Source organism: Hylobates moloch, unplaced genomic scaffold, assembly GCF_009828535.3.
Source record: "Hylobates moloch isolate HMO894 unplaced genomic scaffold, HMol_V3 SCAFFOLD_2, whole genome shotgun sequence".
NCBI lineage: Eukaryota > Metazoa > Chordata > Mammalia > Primates > Hylobatidae > Hylobates > Hylobates moloch.
In genome coordinates, this window is record NW_026652277.1 from 86266028 (window position 1) to 86289852 (window position 23825).

Consider the following 23825-nt stretch of genomic DNA (forward strand, 5'->3'; position numbering starts at 1 on the left):
TCGTGCTCCTCAGTTCGAAGTACTCAGTGTACCAAAGCACCACACTTTAGGGTGTCATTTTCTGAGTCCACAGAAGTGTGAAACAATGGATCTGCTCAATAACTGAAAGCAGCTCCCAACACCTCAATGTCTCCTTCACAGCACACACATCTCTCAACAGTGGTATTCTCTCATGTATTTAATTACTACACCAGTGCTCACAAATGCCCACACACACTTAAATTTAAAATTCATGTAAACAGTGTTTCTGTAACAGGAAATTCATATGAAAAAACCACCATTGACTTGTAATATAAGAAAAATGTAATAATTCCCCTTCCTGTGATGGGTGGACGCTACCACCCAAATCACAGTAAAGCCAATGTGGATCCCACATACACACTGGGCCTCCCTCTACAGATACTCATTCCCAATCATTATACTTCTCTGCCAGTTTTGTACCACTTTTATTGATACATGTGCTTTGTCTGCATATTCTATTTAGGAATTCACTCAAATTCATGTTATATCAAAGATTACTATTTTAGCTTTCAGTGTGACTAAGAATATAATGCAAGTATGTATGTTTATAGTTCCACATGTGTGATATTACTTGTAAACTTTATTTACAAGTAAATTTGTTTTGTCTTATTGCCTACAACATGTTAGCATTCATTTATGCAATACATTTCTTTTTAGCTATGTCACTTTATGTACTTTTCTATGGATTGATATAATAGTATAGGTTAATTAGAATTTAAGGTTTTCTACTGGTTTCCAGTGTATGATACACTGAATTTCCTATCCAAAATGTTTCCCCTTCACGATGTCTCTAAAATTATTTGAAGTTGATTTAAGAAAGAAGATGTATTCCCCTGCAAAAAAAAAAAGATGTTTTATACAACTCACATATGGATACTTATTAAGAACAAAGGAGGCTGGGCACGGTGGCTCACGCCTGTAATCCCAGCACTTTGGGAGGCCGAGGCGGGCAGATCACGAGGTCAGGAGATCAAGACCATCCTGGCTAACACGGTGAAACCTCGTCTCTACTAAAAATACAAAAAAAACTTAGCCGGGCAAGGTGGCGGGCGCCTGTAGTCCCAGCTACTCGGGAGGCTGAGGCAGGAGAATGGTGTGAATCCTGGGGGACGGAGCCTGCAGTGAGCTGAAATCGCACCACTGCACTCCAGCCTGGACGACAACGAGACTCCGTCTCAAAAAAAAAAAAACAAAAACAAAGGAAGGCAGTAAGATGGAAGGGAGAATGGAGAGAGTTCTCCTAGAACAAGAATCAACAACACCCAATTGTTAGATCCCTATTATGTTTATATACATATGGCACTAAACAGTATGAAACAGCATCAAACATAGTTGTTAGGGTCATTGTAGCACTATTATTTTTGTTGTTGTTGTTGATGTTGTTGTTGTTGTTGTTGTTAGGGTCATTGTAGCACTACTATTTTGTTGCTGTTGTTGGTTCATTTTCTCTCATTTCTGCCACTCAGCTCAACCAGGCTCTTAATAAACACTTATTCTTTGGTGACCAGGTGCCAAATGTCACTTGGTACTGAGAAATCTTTCAGAAGCTAGCCTACAAGTCCCTCTTAATTTACTGCACTTGGGTGTTTTGAATTTACTACACTCAGGTGTTCGAATCATTCAAAACACTCAGGTGTTGCCTTTGACTCTTTTCTGGTAAAATTTTTTATCATGCTCCCTGAACATACGTTTCACTTTTGTTTAAACCAGTGATTCTCAAACTCCAGTATTCATCAGAATCACCTGGGGGGCCTGTTAAGCTACAAACTGCTGAGCCCCACTTAGAATTTCTGATTCTTAATTGAATCAGGAATAGTGGGATCTGAGAATTTGCATTTCTAACAACTTCCCACCTGATGCTCATGCAGCTTGTGGGGAACTCACTGATCTAAGGAACCACCTTAAAGTACTAAAAGTCATTGTTCTAGAATTCTATAGGAACCCCATTCCATTTACTATATATTTAACCTTTTAGATAACTTGTTTTCCTCATTTCCTTATCTATAATCAAGGCAAGAGGTGAGGACGACTTCTTAGACAAGAATTGAAGCAGCAAGGAAATAAATTCAAGAATGAAAACCCAAAGGCAGTTGAAAAAAGAAACAACGGGGCCAGGAGACAGATTTCTGAATAAAGGGCACTGGGGGAGAAGTGGAAGAAGAAAATAAACTTTAAAGAATAGCTTGTAGAAAACCTGTTGGAAATGAACTCAGCAAAAACAAAGATAAAGGGGCACCTTCTCCTACCTTCAGAAGAGTCTCAGAAAAAGAGACGCTGACATATTCTGGAGATCTAGGACAAGTCTTTCCACTTGCGCTCTGTATTTCTTCTACATTAAAGAAGCTGAGCCAGCAATGATTCTTTTGTTGTACTCTTCCTTCTGTATCTTCTACTTTTCTCTCTCTGCTGGTTCCTTCCCAAAGTACCAGCATGCTGTCCTTCCATTTGCACTCTCTTCAACTACCAACCCCCGCCCTCACACACACACAATCCCTTGCTAGTCAAATAGTGGTTCTCAGACCAGCAGCATCAATATGACCTAGAAGTGTATCAGAAATGCAGAATCTCAGGCTTATCGCATTTACCCCATTTATCTAATTTCCTTTTCAATTTGATAATGGGATTGATGTTATACTATACATTTTTCCAGCCTAATCTAAAGTCTAGAACTATCTACCTGGATTTATTCACTGCACATTAAAGTTATCCTAAAAAGTAAATTTCAGGATTTCTAGGATCCATATTAAATCCAGAATCCTCATGGTACATTTGGATTTCTGGTAGAAACTTAACATTCAAAAACAGACAAATAGGACATTTAAAAGACAAATAAAACCTGTCAAAAAATAAATGTAATCCTAAACATAAAGATGATTGCAATTTGTTATAGCATTAAGCTATTCCAAAAAAAACACACTACGCAAAGACTAGGAATGCAAAAGTACTATGAATGGTTTTAGCCTTTTGTTGCACTGATAAGCTAACATTGTCATTCTTCATTTGTCCCATTCTGATTCAATTACTTATAAACATGTGTGGCTCTCTTAAAGTCAGGAGCTCTAATACTCACCCTACTTTACTGGGTCTCGTTCCTGGATTCAGGATCTTGCTCTCTGTATTCTACTTCCACTGTTACAGGGGCTTGGCAGGTATCTAGAAACTACAGATTAGCAAGGCCATTTTGTTCCAAGTATGAACCCTCACATAGACCATTTCTAAACTTATTTATTCACCAAATAACCACCAAGCATGTCCCTCCATGACAGGAACTGTGCTAACTATAGAAATACAGTGGGATGAAAATAGTCTCTGAAAGCAGAGTTTGGGTCTCACAGGGAAGACAGACTGCTTAAACAATTATAATTTAGCTCACATATAATAAAGTACAGAATATAATGGGGACTCACATCAGGAGAACCTAATCTAGTCTAGGGAGGTAGTTAGTGAAGACAAAAGTGGTATTGAAACTGCATGACAAAAGAAAGAATAGTACACAGCCAGACCAAAAGGAGGGGGAGAACATACCCTACAGAGAGAATATGTATAAAAAACTGGAGCTGAGCAAGAAGGTCCATTCAAATAAGTGAAAGAAATTTGGTATGTCTCAGTGCAGAATGTGAAGGACATGGTGGTGACAGGTTGGGCTGGAGAAGTAAGCAAGCACCAAATTCTGGAAAAGTCTGTAGTCCGGTTTAAGGCCTTTGGGTTATATCTGAAATTAAATAAGATGACTTGAGACTGGGCTGCAACTTAGACTAGAAAGGGGCAAAGGCTACAGTTAAAGACATACCAGTCTCATTGGGATAAATTAAGTATGACCAAGGAAATGGCATCAGGAATGGAGAGAAATGCAGAGATTCCAGAGATATGCAGAAAGAAATTATTATAGAGCCTCTCAGAATCTCTATCAAATTAAGGATACATCTTTTTACGTTTATGTGTATTATTCAATTATGTTTTAAATCAATTACAATTTTAAACAAACTTCCATCATTATTGTATTAGACAATTTATATTATGAAAGCTTATATGGAAACTGAGAGACAAATGCTTACGCATTGCATTTTCACACTCTTTCAGCATCTGTAAAACAGTGAATGCCCCAACTTATAAATGCTGAGTCCCACAGTTGTGTCGGTAAGTCAGTTATTTGCAATGTTTCCTCAGTACGTCGTCTGGAACAGGGTGAGAAGAACAAAGAGGTGAAACAGAGGCTGAGTGGGCTGGGACCAGGAAAATAGTCATCAGAAGACTAAGGCAAGCTCCATCCTGGATCTGTCAGGCCCCTATTCTGTTCTCTGGTCACCACTAGTCTAGCTAAAAACTGTTTCCTGAATCCATGCTTGTACAAGATGAGAAAGCAAGAACTGGGGAGGCAATGGAATGGTGAGAATTCAGTCCTCAGGCTATAAGGCAGAAAAGAAGGGTGAGGGGACCAACCTGAGCAATGTGAGCTTGAGGATCAGGAAGCTCCCAAAGCCATCTGGCTGGGTTGGTTGTTTCTCGGGACCCAAAACTTAAAACTCAGTTCAACCATAACTACTTATACTGCTCTGCATACTGCTCTCCACCTCCACTACCCTAAGCACTCTATACAAGTGCCCTGTAATTAATAAACATTTACTAAATAAACATGTACATCAATGAATTAATTTAGTTTGATTTTTTCTTACTTTCTTTTCACTCTGGCCAATTGCTCTTCCTTTTTACTATAGCCAATTGCTCATCCTGTAGACTATGATTAATGAATATATTCATAATATATTCATAAATATATTATGTTATATTTATATATAATATAATATATCTATGTATATTATATTACACATAGATGTGTAATACTATCTATGATTTATGAATATATTAACTAAAGTTGTAGGCGAAAAGGCACATACCTGACACTTCATCCATCCACTTCCCTCCTGTGAATATCAAATGACCGTGTAATACAATGGCAACTGTCCAGATTCCCCCGCCCCACCCGCACACACACTCAAATTTTAATCACAAATCTGCCTACGGAAGTTCTATGCCATTTTTCCCATTAACATAGCCCTGCTCTTCTCACCATAAACCCTTCAATCCCTAGTCCAGTTTAGAAACAGCCACTAACATCTCCCTGGCTAGTCTCTGTGATGTGAGTCTTTCTCATCCACCTTCTCAGACCTAGACTAAAACCTCGCCAACATTAAGAGTTCCTCTTTAACAGGAGGCTGTTGCAGTGTCCATGAAATTTTAAAAAAATTAATAAAAATAAATTTAAAAAGAGATTCTATAAAATAAAATGTAAGTAACCTTTTATAAAGAAAAACAGCATAGCTTCTCACTTGTATTTTCTCTTCCATAGATCAGTAAGAGATGCCACACATCACAAAAAAAAGTTTTGAGAAATGTGTCCCTGGGTATGTAGACTTCTTTTTCTTCCTTCCTTCCTTTCTTCCTTCCTTTTGTTTTTCATTCTTTCATTCCATAAATTAGTAAAGAGCATTTAAGTAAGATGAAAATGTGACATAATTCTATAATCAAGTTCTATTTATCCCTCCTCTATATAGTCTAGTCCCCTAGTAAATATAATAAAGAGGTATATTCATTAAGAAGCTGTAGAAAAACAAGAATAAAGAAATAGCAGAGTTCCTGAAATGCTGTAGAAAAAGCATATCATACTTTCTTATTTGTTTATTTTGCCATTTTGGCTTTGCTTTATTTAATTTTGGGTTGCTCAGTTGCTTCAATGAATAGTTGATGCTGTAAACTGAATTCCCCAGCCTCTCAATCTGTCAAGAATCATTCAATTCAACATTTATTGAGTACTTTCTGTCTCTAAACACTCAACAACAGTTGCACATATAAAACCACACTGTAAATTCTAGAAAAAATATTTAATAATATAAATACACTTGTAATAGAGTTTTGATTTTCAGGTATGGAGTTTTCTTAGAGCAAGGCATATCACTATTTCATGTCATCCTTACATAACTGCCATGTTCTTCCTTTATTTTCCTGTCAGTGTATGCTCCCCTTTTGTATATTTTTTCTCTCCCCTTTAACAGTTACTCCATTTATCTAAATCTATTCATTTATTCCTCATTTTTGAAGTTTAAGGTAACAGATAGAGAAACAGATTACTTCCAAACATCTGCACAGAAACATTGTACCTGCAACTCCTGCTGTGAGTAAAACTGACTTTAATTATATGATTTTTTGAAAATTTTTCTCACAGGCACTAACTGAAAGTGCTCAGCATAAAAACAAGCTACCACCTAGGTTCCTCCTATTAGGCACACTCATGTTACAAAAAAAATAACATGCACATTTTATCAGTATTATGAATAGACCCTTGGATAGTATACAAGAGTTTTGATTTCATGGATGCTTACGACAGTCATGGTTTAAGATTCCTGGAAATTTTAACATTTGAGACATTATATTAATTACATAACTACACAGGAAAAAATGAAGAAAAATTGACTGTTTGCCATTCATTCACTGTGTATACTCAAAGAGCCCATTATCAAAAAGGACTCTAGAGAAACTAAAATGTGGCTATAAGTTGTGTAATACTATTTTTGCTCATGCAATAGTAAGATTTTAGTAACATCTGGGTATTAAGTTACTGGGTTTTCACGATAATTCCCAAAACTAAAGTCTCCCATTACCCACAGCATATATGTGTGCCTTACACCTGCTGCACGCTCTTAATGTGATAATGCCTCGTCTTCCTCTGACATCCCTGGAATATTGGAATCTGCAGGCTTCCCACCTACACTCATGGCTCTATTCTCTTTGAGTCTCATCTATAGCTATAACTTCACTATTCCTTAAATCCAACGGATCCTGAGTCTGTGTCTGTAGTTCTAGCCTGCTCATCCTCTCTGACCATACTTCCACCTTCCTTCTAGGTAATCCGTATTCCAGGGATTAGCCTACACTCAGAGAAACTTGGGCTCAACCTTTTGTCCTATTAGCTTATTTCTGTGTTCACCATCTAAATTGAAAGTATCACAATCCATTTAGTAGGCTAGGACGGAAACCTTATTTAGGTATTTAGGTATTACCCTAAATACTGCTATGTCCCTTAACCACTCTCTGAAACCATTCATAAATGTCTAAAGTGTCTACTCTGAATTTATTCCTACATGTCTGGCCTTTTATTTCTCACTATCACAGATCTAACTCAACTCACTATTCCTTATGTAGGATTTAGTCAAAGCTTTAAAAATTGGTCTCCCTGCCTCGAATCACCTCTATAGCCAAAACATCCTCTTATGTTCCTCTTTCATTGGACAGATATTTGTTGATCACCTTCTATGTGTCAGGCTTTGAGCTGGGCAACAAGTAAAGAGACCTGAGAAAATCAAAGGTCTCTCCTCAGTGAACGTAAGCTCAAGTTCAGGAGATAAACCTGCAACCAAGTAAATAAACAAATAAGTAAATACTACACAGGAGGTGCTTGTGTAGGGAATAACTAGTGGGGGTCCACTAGAAGGGTCAGGGAATACCTCACTGAGGAGGTGTCACTTAAAATAAGACCTAAGGAAGAGAAGAAATCAGCCTCAAAGAGTCAAAGAGAAGAACCTAGGAGAGGTCCATGGCAATAAAGAGATTTCAAGGGCTGGAAGGAAGGCCATGTTGACTAGGGCCTAGCTGATAATGGGGAGAGTGTATGAGATGAGGTGGGAGAGGTGAGTAGAGGTGAAATCACCCACAGCATTTTGGGCTACTATCAGAAGTCTGAATCTAATGTGAAGCCTAATCAGAAGCCAGGGAAGAGTTTTATGCAAAAAAATAACACTGCCTGATTTATGGTTGTTTTTTTTTTTTAACTTGTCAGAATTATGTTTCCCAATCATGAGTGTCAATCTTCTGCTTCAACAAAGCCCAGTGGCTCCTGATTAATGGGGTAACCACATGTTCTAGTTCGCTCAAGTAAACCCAGGTTTGCCCCTGTGTTCCCAGTGTAATTATTTTAATAGGCCCTTCCTTTCACCCTCACAAGGATCCTAGTAGAAACCATAAATTGTATGGTCAACTTACTGATAAGCAATACAGTAAAATATTCCTTAGGTTGACATTCAAGACCCTTCTGAATCCAGCCCCAACTTCCCTCTGTACCTTTTTCCCCATCACATCTTTGCCTTACAAGTGTTTTGGTCACTCTTAAATGCAATGATGGCAGTATTCTGAATGCAATATGTATTCTCCACTCCAGTGCCTTTGCACATGCTCCTGCATCTTACTGGATGTTCTGTAACCATTTCACTGACAAGTGGACAGAACTTTGAGGGCCAGAGGTGAGAAGCCTTCCCAGAAACTAGGCAGAAGGAATAACTTCCTCCTCTGTATTTTGTCAGTCTCTATTATAGTATGTATCACAACTAGGTTAATTATTTATACATCTGTTTTCTCTGCTAGAATGGTAGACACTTAGTAGCAAGGACAGCACCTCCTTTTATGTGTTTTTGAGTCCTCACCACCCACACATGCCTGGCCGATAGTTGGTATTTCACATTGGACTGCTAGATTAACTACTGAATATAAAAGCAAAATAAAATGTATAGTAAAATAATAAAGTTGAACAATCAGATTTTAAAAGACCTTATTGCCTTCACATCTATACTATTTTCATTCTCTAACTTCATTCCAAAGTCAAATGTAGGAAAGTGACAATAAAACTTTAATGAATGACCAGAAGTAAAAAAAAAATGTATAAGGCTAGAAGATGTCGAGCTTTCATGGAAACTAAAAATTTTCATGTTTTGGGAATACATTTCTAAATAATTGTGCAGCTGAAATAAAACAAGTTTGACATACTACCAAAAGGCAATTTTATATACTCACCACTCTTAAAGGATCCTGAACAAAGCCTGCTCACAAGAAGTTTTTGACGTAATTGCATAACTTCAGCTTCCAAGACTTCAACTTTTGATCTCCATTTTGACTCCTCCTCAGATAGCAACATAGCAAGGTGCTCTGTGTATTCTCTGCTGCTTTTGTCTGCTGGTTTTGAGCGGATAATTGCCAAGGCCAGAGCCAGCTTTGAAGTTCTCAAATACCATTTTTGAACATCCATCCTGGCTTTTGTCCCTGTCATTTAATAAGAAAAAAGTTACAGAAATTCTTTTTAGCTTGTGCAGTGTATTTCATTTGCTTAAAATTGATTTTGCAGAGTAACACTAATAAGTTTATAATAAGACTTGGCACCAAGTAACAAAAAAAACATCAGGGGACTGCAAACAGTATGAGAAAGTTATGCAGAAGAAAAATACACACTCATGCATATTAAATATGTTAAGATTCAATAGTAGGTTTAGACAATTTGACAACTTCTTGGGATGGAAAAAAACACATATTAATTCGTTTAGTTGTTTCTAACCAGAGAAATGTATCAGAATCTCTGAGGGAGCTTTTAAAATATATTCCCTCAAAATTCTGATTCAGCAAATTTTGAGTAGGACTGAGGCTTTTACATTTTGAAAAAGAGTCCACTGAATAACCAGAACCATTAAATTAAATAATCTATTTATAAATTTAAGTCCTTCCTTTCCTCCAACCCATCTGTTAAATCTTGCATTCCTTAATGAACCTTTTACCTGCTATTCCTGCCTCTAACCAGCCCCCTCCAAACTATATGGAGAACAATCTTTTAAATATTTGCATCATTTAAGCTGCGAGTCTACTCTGATTGTTCACTTCCAAAGATTTCCAATCGTCATTCTGACCATACTTTTCCAAACCAACAGTGTGTCACAGTCTTAAAATATAAACATACTTATGGAGGCCACATGACAGACCACTGCATGCACTGGTTTAATATCATCCCTACTCAAGTATAAGACCTTGAGGCCTCCGCCAGGCTTTATTAGATTATCATGACAGTGGTGCACATAAAATGTGCTAAATAAAAATGCTTAATGAAGAGTGAAAAGTAAGATGACCCAGAATATTCAGGACTTTCAGTTGCCCCACCTATCCTACTAACACATTTTCAAATTCTTCACCTTACATTTCAGACTTCATTTCCTTCCATTTCCCCAGCCTATCCTGCCATATTGGTTGGATCACACTCAACCAGATACAGCCCAAGTGTACTCCTGTGCACATCTCTGCTCATAAATTTTCCACTGCCGCGATGCCCTGACTTTCTTATATAGCTGCCCGAGCCCTGACTGTGCACCCTTTAAAGAACAACTCATATACCACCATATAAAATCTTCTCAGGTCTATTCCCACCCTCAGCGATGTGTAACTATCTGATATCCTGTAATTTGGCACTGAAAATGTACAATCTAACAAATGGCTTAATGCTGTTTTATTATAGTTAGTAATGAACACAAAAATCTGTATAAAATATGTTCATCACAGCATTATTGATAATATTGAGAATGGACTGACAGTTAAATTAATAAAAGTATGACTATACAAATGAATATTACTTAGCCATTAAAAATTAGATTTTCAGAAATTTTGTATTAGCCTGAGAAAGTGTTAAGTACAACAAATGAGGACATGAAATTATACGGACAGTAGGACCCCAGTTACATGAAAAATGGGGAATATAAAAAAAGTAAATAGAATGTGTAACTGTAGAATTATTGGTGATTTTTATCCTCTTATCTTCATTTCTTTGTTATTTTTCTAATTTTATTCAATTAACATATATCAAATTATAATTAAAAATGTAAAGAAACTAGATTTCCAAAATCAAAGTACACAGCTTAGTATTTTCACAGCTGTTGACTACACCAAGGACTAGATACTGTCAAGATGAACAAACTAATTAGAATTATAGCTCCACTTATTTTAGCTTTCTCAACAACCATTTCACTCCCTGGATCATCCTCCATCTGTCGTCAGTGATGGGAGCAGTGGACTCTGACACTCATTACTCTCAGAAAAGCACCCTATGTGCACAGGACAGACATGTGGTTTTTGAGACCCTCCTTCAAGAAGTAAGTTTGCTAATATACATAATGATACTGATTTTTTAAAAGGTGCCTATTCAAAGTTGTTTCAGTTGGAAAAGAATCTCACATTCAATTATAAATAGTGGGATTCCAGGCTAAAAGAAAAAACTAAAAAAACAGTTTATTAGCACAAGAGGACTAAGTTCTCTGGATAATAAAAACACAGCAAATTCCCTGTCATCCTGCAGAGATATTTAATTAATTGATTTAAGCAACCTGATTAACTAAATGTTCTGATTTTTAAGTTGTTGCATATGATCTGTTAATAGTCTTAAAATCATCCTGAATATCAGCTATCAGAAAGAAAGATCAAATTATAAAATTCTTATGGATTGTAACTATATCAAGGTCAGGGTCATTTGTCTGAACATTTAGATTTGTACTACAAATGAAAAGAAATAATTGCTAATAAAGAGGTTTAGCACAGGCTTGCAGGATATAAATCACACTTAAAATACACACAGAACTACAATATACAACCAAACAAAACCAGGTTTTTAAAACTGCTTCCTCATGTTTGTGTGTGTAAATGTGTGTGTTTATAAATGTATGCCTTCTTAATTGTAGAACAGCATTCCTATCCTCAAAGTATCATTTGCAAAATAAAGATAATTCAGTTTCCCCTAATATTTCATGGAAGGAAAATGAACTTCTATGGCATCATAAGAAAGATATATTTGGCCTTCGTCCCCAGTTCCTGACACAAAGCTCTTAAATCCCTTAGAATTTCCTGAGTTAGCTTGTGGCAGGCCCCTAGAAAGCTTCACGATAGGAATTAGTTGCCAGAAAAACCAAACCATAATTAAAAGCTTGGAACTTTCAGTCCCACCCCAAGCCTCCAGGGAGATGAGAGGGACTAAAGACTGAATTAATGATGGATCATGCTTTTTTGATGAAATCTCCATAAACCCCCCCTAATCAATGGGATTCAGAGAGCTTTCAGGTTGGTGAACACATCAGGATGCTAAGAGGGTGGCACACCTAGAAAGGATGTGGAAGCTCTGTGCAATCCCCCCATACATGGCCCTATGCATCTCTTCCATTTGGCTGTTCCTGTGCTGTATTTTTTATAGATAAGAGTGCCTTACTGAGTTCTGTGAGTTATTCTAGCAAGTTATCAAGCCTGACTAGAAGGGTTGTGGGAACCTCTGAATAAGTCAGACAGAGTGCAAGTAACCTTCGGACCCAATACTTGGAACTGGCATTTAAACTGAGTGCAGTCTGATGGAACTGAGCCCTTAAACCTGTGAAGTCTGAAGCTAACTCCATGTAGTTAGTGGCAGAATTGAGTTGAACTGTTGAATATCTAGTTCGTGCCCAGAGAATCAGAACTGGTTGTTGCTACTGGAAACACCCCAGCTTCCTAAATATATTCTCTGTTTCACTGAGGAAAGATCAGCAGTGACTTTCAGAAAGCCTTTTTAAATTCAATTTATGCTCAAATAATTAGAGTAAATAATGAAAATGAACATTTAATATCTCCCATGAAGGTATGTAGTGTCTCTTAATTCTTAATAGTTTAAAGTATAAAATCAGTCTTTTTAGAATAGAGCATCAATTACAGCAGGGCTTACTTGTATTCTTTTTTATTTGGGAGCAGTTCCTACCATAGTAACATTCCCCATGGGGCTATGAAAAAATGTAGTCATATTCCATATGACCTTGGATTTTCCTTCACTCAATGCATGTAGAAACAGCTACTCCACACATTATTTTGGCCATTTGTATCATTTATTTCTCCTGCCCTAATTTTTCCTTATTGAACTTTAATTTGCTATCAACTCGCTAATTTTCTGAACCATCAAGTATTTTATATTTATTTTATATTATAACTTCAAACTCTAAAGTTGCTTCATCACCAAGATCACTGATGAAACATCTATAAAAAAAAAGAGCCACAGACCATTCCTATTCAAGACTGGTGGGAATTTTGAATTACATAGCCATTCAGGAGGATATTTTCCTAATGTGTATCAAACATCTTCAAAGTATGTATTCCCCTTTGTCTCAGCAATACAAGTTCTAAGATTTCACCTTCAATAAATGATCAGAGCTGCATACAAAACTTTATGCCCATACATGATTTACAGACTTATAACTACCAATACAAAAAAAACCTGTCACCAGTCTGAACATCTAATAATAGAGATCAAATTGTGATATATCATATAATTCAACTAAAAATGTTTTTGAAAATATTTGAAGCTATGGAAAAATATTTCCCACATGATATTAAATGTACAGTAAAACATAAAACAGTAAATGCAGTAAAACTGCAAATTAAAAAAATCTACAGATATGAAGACATTAATATAGTGATAGATTTAGAGACAAAAGGGGAAAGGGACAAAGAGTGGAAAGGAACAAAAGAAAAAGAGAAAGATAAAAAGAGGGAAAGAAAAGACAGACTTACTGACCAAAATAAAAGCAACCCTTCACCATGAGTTGAGGAAGTCTGAATGATATTATTTTTTACTTACACTTTTCTATATGCACTAGTCCATTTTGCACTGCAATAAAGGAATACCTAAGGCTGAGTAATTTATAAAGAATATAGGTTTATTTGGCTCATGGTTCCGCAGATTGTAGAGAGGCACGGTGCCAGCTTCTGCTTCTAGTGAGGCCTCAGGAGGCTTTCACTCATGGTAGAAGGCACAGAAAGCTAGTGTGTCACATGATGAGAAAAAGCAAGAAAGGGAGGGAGGTCCCAGACTCTTTTTCACAACCAGAACTCAAGTGAAATGGTTACCACAGGGAGGCCGCAAGGCATTCCTGAGAAAGCTGTCCCCATGACCCAAACACCTCCCACTAGGCCCCACCTGTAATCTTGAAGATCACATTCCAAAACGAGATTTGGAGGGGACAAATATCAAGACCATATCACTATAGTTCCCAAACTGTCACAACAAACATTATAAGACATATAAGACAGAAAACTATGTTCGTACTGATCCTACAGAAATTGTCCCTATTCTTTATTTTTCTAAGTGGGAATTATAGAATATGCAGAAGACTGAAACTGGACCCTTATCCCATACCATATACAAAAATCAACTGAAAATGCAATAAAGACTTAAACATAACATGAAATCATAAAACTACTAGAAGAAAACATAGGGAAAGAGCTGCATAACATGGATCTTGACAAAGATACTTTGAATATGACAGAAGGACAAACAACAAAAGTAAAAATAGACAAATGGGATTGCATCAAACTTAAGTGCTTCTGCACAGCAAAGGAAACAGTCAACAAACTGAAGGAAGAACCTGCAAAATAGGAGAAAATACTTGCAAACCATATATCTTATAAGGGGTTAATATCCAAAATATACAAGGGACTCCAAAAACTCAATAGCAAGTCCCCATATGCACAGGCAACCAAAGCAAACATGGACAAATGATATCACACCAAGTTAAAAAGCTTCTGTGCAGCAAAATATACAATCAACAAAGTGAAGGGACAACCCAGAGAATGGAAATAAATATTTGCAAACTATCCCCCTGACAAGGAAATGATAGCCAGAATATATAAGGAGCTCAAACAACCCTATAGGAAAAAATATAATAACCCGATGAAAACACAGGCAAAAGATTTGAATAGACATTTCTCAAAAGACATAGAAATGGCAAAGAGACATATGAAAGTGTTCACAGCATCACTGATTATCAGAGAAATGCAAATCAAAACTACAATTAGATATCGTCTCATCCCAGTTAAAAAGGCTTATATGCAAAAGACAGGCAATAACAACTGCTGGTGAGGATGTGGAAAAAAGGGAACCTTTGTACACTGTTGGTGAGAATGTAAATTAGTACAACCACTATGGAGAACCATTTGGAGGGTCCTCAAAAAAACTAAAAATTGAGCTACCATATGTGCAGCAATCTCACTTTGGGTGTATACTCAAAAGAAAGGAAATAAGGAAATCAGTATATTAAAGAGATATTTGCACTCTATGTGTTGTAGCACTATTTACAATAACTAAGATTTGGAAGCAACCTAATTGTGTATCAACAGATTAATGGATAAAGAAAATGTGGTACATATACACAATGGAGTACTACATTCAACCACAAACAATAAGATACAGTCATTTGCAATAACATGGATAGAACTGGAGATAATTATATTAAGTAAAATAAGCCAGGGACAGAAATACAAACATTGCATGTTCTCACTTATTTGTGGGATCTAAAAGTCAAAATAATTGAACTCTTGGACATAGAGAGTAAAAGGATGGTTACCAGAAGCTGCGAAGGGTAGTGGGGGACTTGGGGAAAGGTGGGGATAGGTAAAAAACAAGACAGAATGAATAAGACCTACTATTCAATAGCACAATAGGGTAACTACAGTCAATAATGTGTTCTTAACTCAAAAGATAAATGTTTGAGGGGACAGAAACTGCATTCTCCATAATGTGGTTATTTCACATTGCATTCCTGTATCAAAGTATCTCATGTACCCCATAAATATATACACCTACTATGTACCCACAAAAATTTTAAAAAACATAAAATAAGAGTTTTAAAATTCAATAGCCAGAAAAATTAAAAATGTGCAAAATACATGAATAAAAAATTCTCTAAAGAAGACATATGAATAACAAACAGGTGTACTTTTTAAAAAGCTCAACAATCACAGACAAACAGAGAGCCAAATCATGAGTGAGCTCCCATTCACAATTGCTTCAAAGAGAATAAAATACCTAGGAATCCAACTTACAAGGGATGTGAAGGACCTCTTCAAGGAGAACTACAAACCACTGCTCAATGAAATAAAAGAGGATACAAACAAATGGAAGAACATTCCATGCTCATGGGTTGGAAGAATCAATATCGTGAAAATGGCCATACTGCCCAAGGTAATTTATAGATTCAATGCCATCCCCATCAAGCTACCAATGACTTTCTTCACAGAATTGGAAAAAACTACTTTGAAGTTCATATGGAACCAAAAAAGAGCCCGCATCACCAAGTCAATCCTAAGCCAAAAGAACAAAGCTGGAGGCATCACATTACCTGACTTCAAACTATACTACAAGGCTACAGTAACCAAAACAGCATGGTACTGGTACCACAACAGAGACATAGACCAATGGAACAGAACAGAGCCCTCAGAAATAATGCCACATATCTACAACTATCTGATCTTTGACAAACCTGACAAAAACAAGAAATGGGGAAAGGATTCCCTATTTAATCAATGGTGCTGGGAAAACTGGCTAGCCATATGTAGAAAGCTGCAACTGGATCCCTTCCTTACACCTTATACAAAAATTAATTCAAGATGGATTAAAGACTTACATGTTACACCTAAAACCATAAAAACCCTAGAAGAAAACCTAGGCAACACCATTCAGGACATAGGCGTGGGCAAGGACTTCATGTCTAAAACACCAAAAGCAATGGCAACAAAAGCCAAAATTGACAAATGGGATCTAATTAAAGAGCTTCTGCACAGCAAAAGAAAATACCATCAGAGTGAACAGGCAACCTACAGAATGGGAGAAAATTTTTGCAACTTACTCATCTGACAAAGGGCTAATATCCAGAATCTACAATGAACTCAAACAAATTTACAAGAAAAAAACAAACAACCCCATCAAAAAGTAGGCGAAGGACATGAACAGACACTTCTCAAAAGAAGACATTTATGCAGCCAAAAAACACATGAAAAAATGCTCATCATCACTAGCCATCAGAGAAATGCAAATCAAAACCACAATGAGATACCATCTCACACCAGTTAGAATGGCCATCATTAAAAAGTCAGGAAACAACAGGTGCTGGAGAGGATGTGGAGAAATAGGAACACTTTTACACTGTTGGTGGGACTGTAAACTAGTTCAACCATTGTGGAAGTCTGTGTGGCGATTCCTCAGGGATCTAGAACTAGAAATACCATTTGAATCAGCCATCCCATTACTGGGTATATACCCAAAGGACTATAAATCATGCTGCTATAAAGACACATGCACACGTATGTTTATTGCGGCACTATTCACAATAGCAAAGACTTGGAACCAACCCAAATGTCCAACAACGATAGACTGGATTAAGAAAATGTGGCACATATACACCATGGAATACTATGCAGCCATAAAAAATGATGAGTTCGTGTCCTTTGTAGGGACATGGATGAAACTGGAAAACATCATTCTCAGTAAACTATCGCAAGGACAAAAAACCAAACACCGCATGTTCTCACTCATAGGTGGGAATTGAACAATGAGAACTCATGGACACAGGAAGGGGAACATCACACTCCAGGGACTGTTGTGGGATGGGGGGAGGGGGGAGGGACAGCATTAGGAGATATACCTAATGCTAAATGACCAGTTAATGGGTGCAGCAAACCAACATGGCACATGGATACATATGTAACAAACTTGCACATTGTGCACATGTACCCTAAAACCTAAAGTATAATAATAAAATTTAAAAAAAAAGCTCAACATCAGTAATCATTAGGGAAATGCAAATTAAAACCACAATGAGATATCATCTTACCCAAGTTAAAATGGCTTTTATCAAAAAGACAAAAGAAAACAAGTGTTGGTGAGGATGTGGAGAAAAGGAAACCTTTGTACGCTGTTGATGAGAATATAAATTAGGACAACATCTATGGAAAACAATATGGAGATTTCTCAAAGAACTCAAAATACAACTACCATATGATTCAGCAATCTTACTTCTGTGTATATATCCAGAGGAAATGAAATCAGTATGTCAAAAAGATATCTGCACTCCAATGTTTGCTGCAGCATTATTCTCAATAGAAAAAATGGGAAATCAACCTGTGTCCATCAATGGATAAACAGATAAAGAAAAATATGTAATAATGAAATGCTATTCAGTCTTTAGAAACAAATTTTGTCATTTCAGCATTAATGAACCTGAAAAACATTATGCTGAGTGAAATAAGCCAGGCACAGAGAGACAACCTCTACATGATTTCACCACATGTGAAATCTAAAAAAGTCAAACCTACAGAGACAGAGATAGAATGGTGGTTTCCAAGGGTGGGGGGCCAGAGAGAAAAGGGGAGATGTTAGCTAAAGGGCACCAAGTTTCACTTAGACAAGACTTCTGGAGATCCATAGTACAACATGGTGACATAGTTAATAATGTTTTGTACACTTGAAAATTCCTAAAAGAATATATCTTAAGTGTTCTTACCACACACAAAAAATAAGTATATGAGGTGACTGCTATGTTAATTGGCTTGACTTAATCATTTCTCAATGTCTATATATTTAAAATATCATATTGTATACTTTAAATTTATAAAATTTTTATTTGTTGATACCTTAATAAAGCTGGAAAAATAAATTAATAAACAAAAGAAGATTTTAGCTAATTAAAAAAAGAAAAATGAAGAAGTATTTTGTATAAAGTCTCAGAGCTCTACACCAATCAATTTTTGATTGTGAAAAGAAGCTTAGCCTGTAGCGCTTACCTCTGCAATTCTGAGACATCTTCAACTGTAAAATACACCATTGATTCAACAACAGCTTGGGTGTAGACAAGGGGAATCAGAATGAAAGAACAGAACTTGCACATTAAACATAACTTTAACCGAAATTTTAAAGGGCTTTCAGAATTGAGGAAACATCGTCCATGGAATGAGAATTCTGCCTCCTAGCTTCTCTAATCTACCTTCCTGATCAGCTTTCCCAAATTCCACTGAGCCCATTGACTTCAGGCATTTCCACAGTCCATTTCCATATCCCTTCCTCTGAATGCCTTTTCTGTTCTTTTCATGAATTCAAAGGACACACGGAATTTGGAAGTGTGGCAGAAAACTTTCCAGTATGACCAAGCAGCAAGCGACTATCCCCTGAATCCCCAATGCCATGAATACTGGCTCACAGTAGGCACACTACTAAATACTAGTGAGTAAATGAATGAATGAATACATCAATATAGGTCTTACAGTCACAGGGCTACGGCCGGGCGCGGTGGCTCACGCTTGTAATCCCAGCACTTTGGGAGGCCGAGGTGGGCGGATCACGAGGTCAAGAGATCGAGACCACGGTGAAACCCCGTCTCTACTAAAAGTACAAAAAATGAGCCGGGCATGGTTGCAGGCGCCTGTAGTCCCAGCTACTCGGGAGGCTGAGGCAGGAGAATGGCGTGAACCCGGGAGGCGGAGCTTGCAATGAGCCGAGATTGCGCCACCGCACTCCAGCCTGGGCGACACAGCGAGACTCTCAAAAAAAAAGAAAAAAAAAAAAATCACAGGGCTACTTGGCCAACTCTTAACCCTGGCGTTCATCAGTAAGCCTTTGTCAATTACATACTAGGAGAATAGCGTTGGAGTGAGAATAGGTTCGGAAGGGAACTTAGTTAACCAAAAGGTCATATCTGTCTCTCTTCACACAGTAAGACATCCTTTCTTGACTATTTCCACTGCGTCTAGTCTCTCCAAACTACGTGCTTCTACAGTATAACCTTAAACTTTCACCAAAATAATTATTGAGTAAAGAAAATACAGTAGGAAAGGTAAAATCTAATTCACATACAGTTTTAGGTCAGAGGGTAAGCTATAAGGGAGAAAACCAGATTTTATCTTATGTGAGACCTACTCTAAATACTTGCCAGGAAAGCAAGAAACTGAAGGACACTGGTTAAACACACTTTAATCACTGAGATGAATGTAATAAGGCAACGCGTGAGTGCAGGAGGAAGTCCTCACGTATCATGATGGTGAAATATGCATTTATCAAATCCCAGTGTGGGGTGCAGCAGAGCCGGCAATGCTAGAACAGTAAGAAATTACAAGACTTTTGAGATAATTAGTTTAATAGTTTCAGTAAAGTTTGGACAAGGTCTAACATGTAATTTTTGGATTAGATCCATCTGACAAATTTCCTAATTATTGTTATAGTTTCAGCACATACTGTACTGTAAAGTGTTCCATAGATTAATGTCATATGAAATTTTACAGAAAAGAATGAGGATTTACTCGAGATTTCAAATTTTTCTACTTTAATTATTAAGGGCCCCTGTGGAAGCCTTTCCAGCAGAGAGTCTGTGCGTGACAGAAGGCTTGCAAAGATAAAAGGATACAGGCTTCTTTTTTTCCTTCTGTTCCCATCAAAACAAATCAACTATCTATCATTTTTCTCATGTTAAAAAAAGAGTTAACTAAGCATGGATTTTAATTGTCTATGGTCTCTTAACACTATTTTTTTAAATTCCATCCCACACCTTTTGATTTCAAATTGCTTCTTTGTTTTGTCACAGGAATGATCTCTGGATTCTGGCAGAATTTCACATGGGAACATACATCACATATATTTTCTAAGATAACAGAAAGGACAGTGATTCAGAGATTTAAAAACATGTACACATGGCACAACCAGCAATCACATTCCACTATGTAAATCCATAAAATGAAATAGGGAGCAGATATGTACTATTAACACGGATTTTTTAAAAATATTTTGGAAGAACTATAGGTGTTTCATGGTTACACTGGTATTTTACACACTGAAATGGACATAATCCTCATCACAAAGATGAACATATTGTTCGTAGAGTACATTTAAAAAGTCTGACGAATTACATAACTCAAATTCATAAACTTCACAAATTTGGATTCTTTATAAGGCTATATATACCGTGGCGGTGAAAAAAATTCCCGTGTCATAAAATAAGAATGAACATAGGATGAATCCAGAAAGCAAAGAAATAACCAGAAGAGACAACTGAGAGAGGTTGTGTCAATCCCAGGGAAGAGACCAGGCTTTTCAGGACCAGCTGAGCCAGGGCCTGAGCTTCAAGAGAAAGAGGAGATTAAAGAGGGGAGATGACGTACAGAGTCCTGTGGAAAAGGTAAATGGCCCTATCCAAAAAAGTCATTTTGTAAATGACAAATTAGGAAACTGATTTTTTTTTCTAACTTCTATTATGTAAAGTCTTCTGAGTATACTGAAGACACAAACTGAAGAAAGTGCAGTCCCACAGACAGATTTTCTTTAGGGCTCATTATTAATTGTGATAAAGGATCCTACTTCTCATCAGTCTCACTCATTTAAATTTCATTGAGAACACCACAAATTTCAGACAGCAACTGACAGTGTGTCATGGCTTCTTCTCTCAGGGCTCCATTTTACAAGTAAATCTAATACTTCCTTTATTATAGTCTACATGGATTTGCATGCCTAAAAACAAAATAGAGCCCTACTTTCAAGAGCCTAAAATAACCTATTAAGAGAGAGGGACTGTTTCACAAATATGGAGCCCTTCCATTCCATACATCTTCTGGCACATGATGCCCTTTGCATTTTTGGCCCTTTAAGCTCATTCCTTAACTTGTTTCAGATAACAAACACACAAAGGTAATATAGCTCTTGTTGCAGGTTAGCCATAACTCAGGACTGGTCCTCTAGTTTCCAGGTTCTGTGAATAAGTATCCCCTGAAATCAGAGAATAACAGATTCAATCTACTTTCATACCACAGAAGTTGCTCTTCTCCACCGAAAACCCATCAATTCATAGGATCCATGCTACTTACCCCACTACCCCACTGAGTACCACTACAACCCCAAACAAGCTAAATACTAGAAGACTTTTTTTTTTTTTTTTTTTGAGACGGAGTCTCGCTCGCCCAGGCTAGAGTGCGGTGATGCGATCTCGGCTCACTGCAAGCTCCGCCTCCCGGGTTCACAGCCTCCTGAGCAGCTGGGACTACAGATGACCGCCACCACGCCCTGCCAATTTTTTTTTTTTTTTTTTTTTTTTTTGTATTTTTAGTAGAGACGGGGTTTCACCGTGTTAGCCAGGATGTAGAAGACCATTTTTTAAAAAATATAACACCCATGGCTGGGCACAGTCGCTCACGCCTGCAATCCCAGCACTTTGGGAGGCGGAGGTGGGCGGATCACGAGGTCAGGAATTGCGCACCAGCCTGACCAACACAGTGAAACCCCCTCTCTACTAAAAATACAAAACTTAGCCAGCCATGGTGGCTTGTACCTGTAATCCCAGCTACTCAGGAGGTTGAGGCAGGAGAATCGCTTGAACTCAGGAGGCAGAGGTTGCAATAAGCCGAGATCACACCACTGCACTCCAGCCTGGGAGACGGAGCCAGACTCGTCTTGGGGGCGGGGGCAGGGGGAAACACCAATAAACAGCATAAAGCATATGTCCATGGGCACTAGGGGAGGACACACAAAACAGAAATTCGTTTCTAGGTCTCCTCCTTGTAACAAGCACCGTTCAAGGTCAAAAGAGTCAAAAATCCTGCAGTCTAACAACTGCTGTCTTCTTATCCTAGACAAGTATAATCATGCATCCCATAATAATGAGGATACCTTCCAAGAAATCCATCCTTAGGCAATTTCATAACTGTGTGAACACCATAGAGTGCACTTACACAAATCTACATGGTATAGCCTACTACACACCTAGGCTATACAGTATAACCTATTGCTCCTAGGCTGCAAACCTGTACAGCACATTATTCTACTAAACACTGTAGGCAACTGTAACACAATCATAAATACTTGTGTATCTAAATATACCTAAACATAGAAAAAGTACAGTAAAAATATGATATAAAAGATTTAAAAATGGTATACCTGTATAGGGCACTTAAGATAAATGGTTCTTACATGTCTGGAAGTTGTTCTGGGTGAGTCCATGAGGGAGTGGTGAGTGAATGTGAAGGCCTAGCACATTACTGTATACTACTGTCAACTTTATAAATACTGTACACTTAGGCTACACTAAATATATTTAAAAAATTTTTTCTTCAATAATAAATTAGCCTTAGCTTACTGAAACTTTTTACCTTATAAACATTTTAGATTTTTTTAACTTTTTGACTCTTTTTTAATTACACTTAGCTTAGAAACACATATACATTGTATAGCCATATCCAATACATTTTTTCTTTATGTCCTTATTCTATAAGCTTTTCCTATTTTAAACTTTTGTATTTTTTTTTTTTACCTTTTAAACATTTTTGTTAAAAACTAAGACATAATCACATACATTAGCTAGACATACACAGGGTCAAGAACATCAATATCAATGTCTTCGACCTCCACATCTTGTCCCACCAGAAGGTCTTCAGGGGCAATAAAATGCATGGACCTGTCCTTTGATAACGCCTTCTTGCAGATTGTGTCCTGTAGGACCTGCCTGAAACTGTTTTGCAATTACCTTTTTTTTTTTAATAAGTAGAAAGAGTGCACTCCAAGATAATGATGAAACATACAGTAAATACATAATCAAGTAACATATTTGTTCATTATCATTATCAAGTATTTATGTATCATGCATAATTGTGTCATACTTGTACATGACTGGAAGTGCAGGTGTGTTTACACCAGCATCACCCCAAACATGTATGCAATGTGTTGGGCTATAACATTATGATGGCTCATAAGTCACCAGGAGACAAGGATTTTTCAGCTTCATTGTAATCTTACGAGACCAGCCTTGTAAATGCACTCTGTCATTGACTGAAACATTGTTATGCAGGACATGACTGTATACCAAACATTTCAAACTCCAGGCTTCACCTACCAATCAGAACTTGCCTTCCTCAAAATTTGAGATATAACCAATTAGAGATCACGAATCCAAACAAATTCATGACAGTCAAAAACTGGCCTCAAGCTGACATCACAGCCAGGCCTTGGTTCCCATGAGAGATACAGGCAGAATAGCAGCAGAAGGGACATCTGTTTTTTATTTTTGGTAATGCCATTGGTATTACGCAATTTCTAGAGTCTTTTTTGTCATGCTATCTTGTGATAATGAAAGGGGTGTTTTACTGATAATAGCATAAATCTACTTCATCTAATAAATGGAATACTCAAGCAA

General features: G+C 37.2%; 1 protein-coding gene across 8 annotated transcripts in view; it reads right to left on the reverse strand.

Moving 5' to 3' along the window:
• The window catches only part of MEI4 (meiotic double-stranded break formation protein 4), a 383241-nt gene that overhangs the window by 339430 nt on the left and 19986 nt on the right, over positions 1-23825 (reverse strand). For all 8 annotated transcript variants that reach the window (XR_009212197.1, XR_009212198.1, XR_009212196.1 and 5 more), the window contains exon 2: positions 8860-9105. Coding sequence is in view for 4 of the 8 variants with exons in the window: in XM_032152836.2 (XP_032008727.1) it covers positions 8860-9091 (232 nt within the window). In the remaining 4 variants the exon portion in view is untranslated. The remainder of the gene's footprint in view (positions 1-8859; positions 9106-23825) is intronic.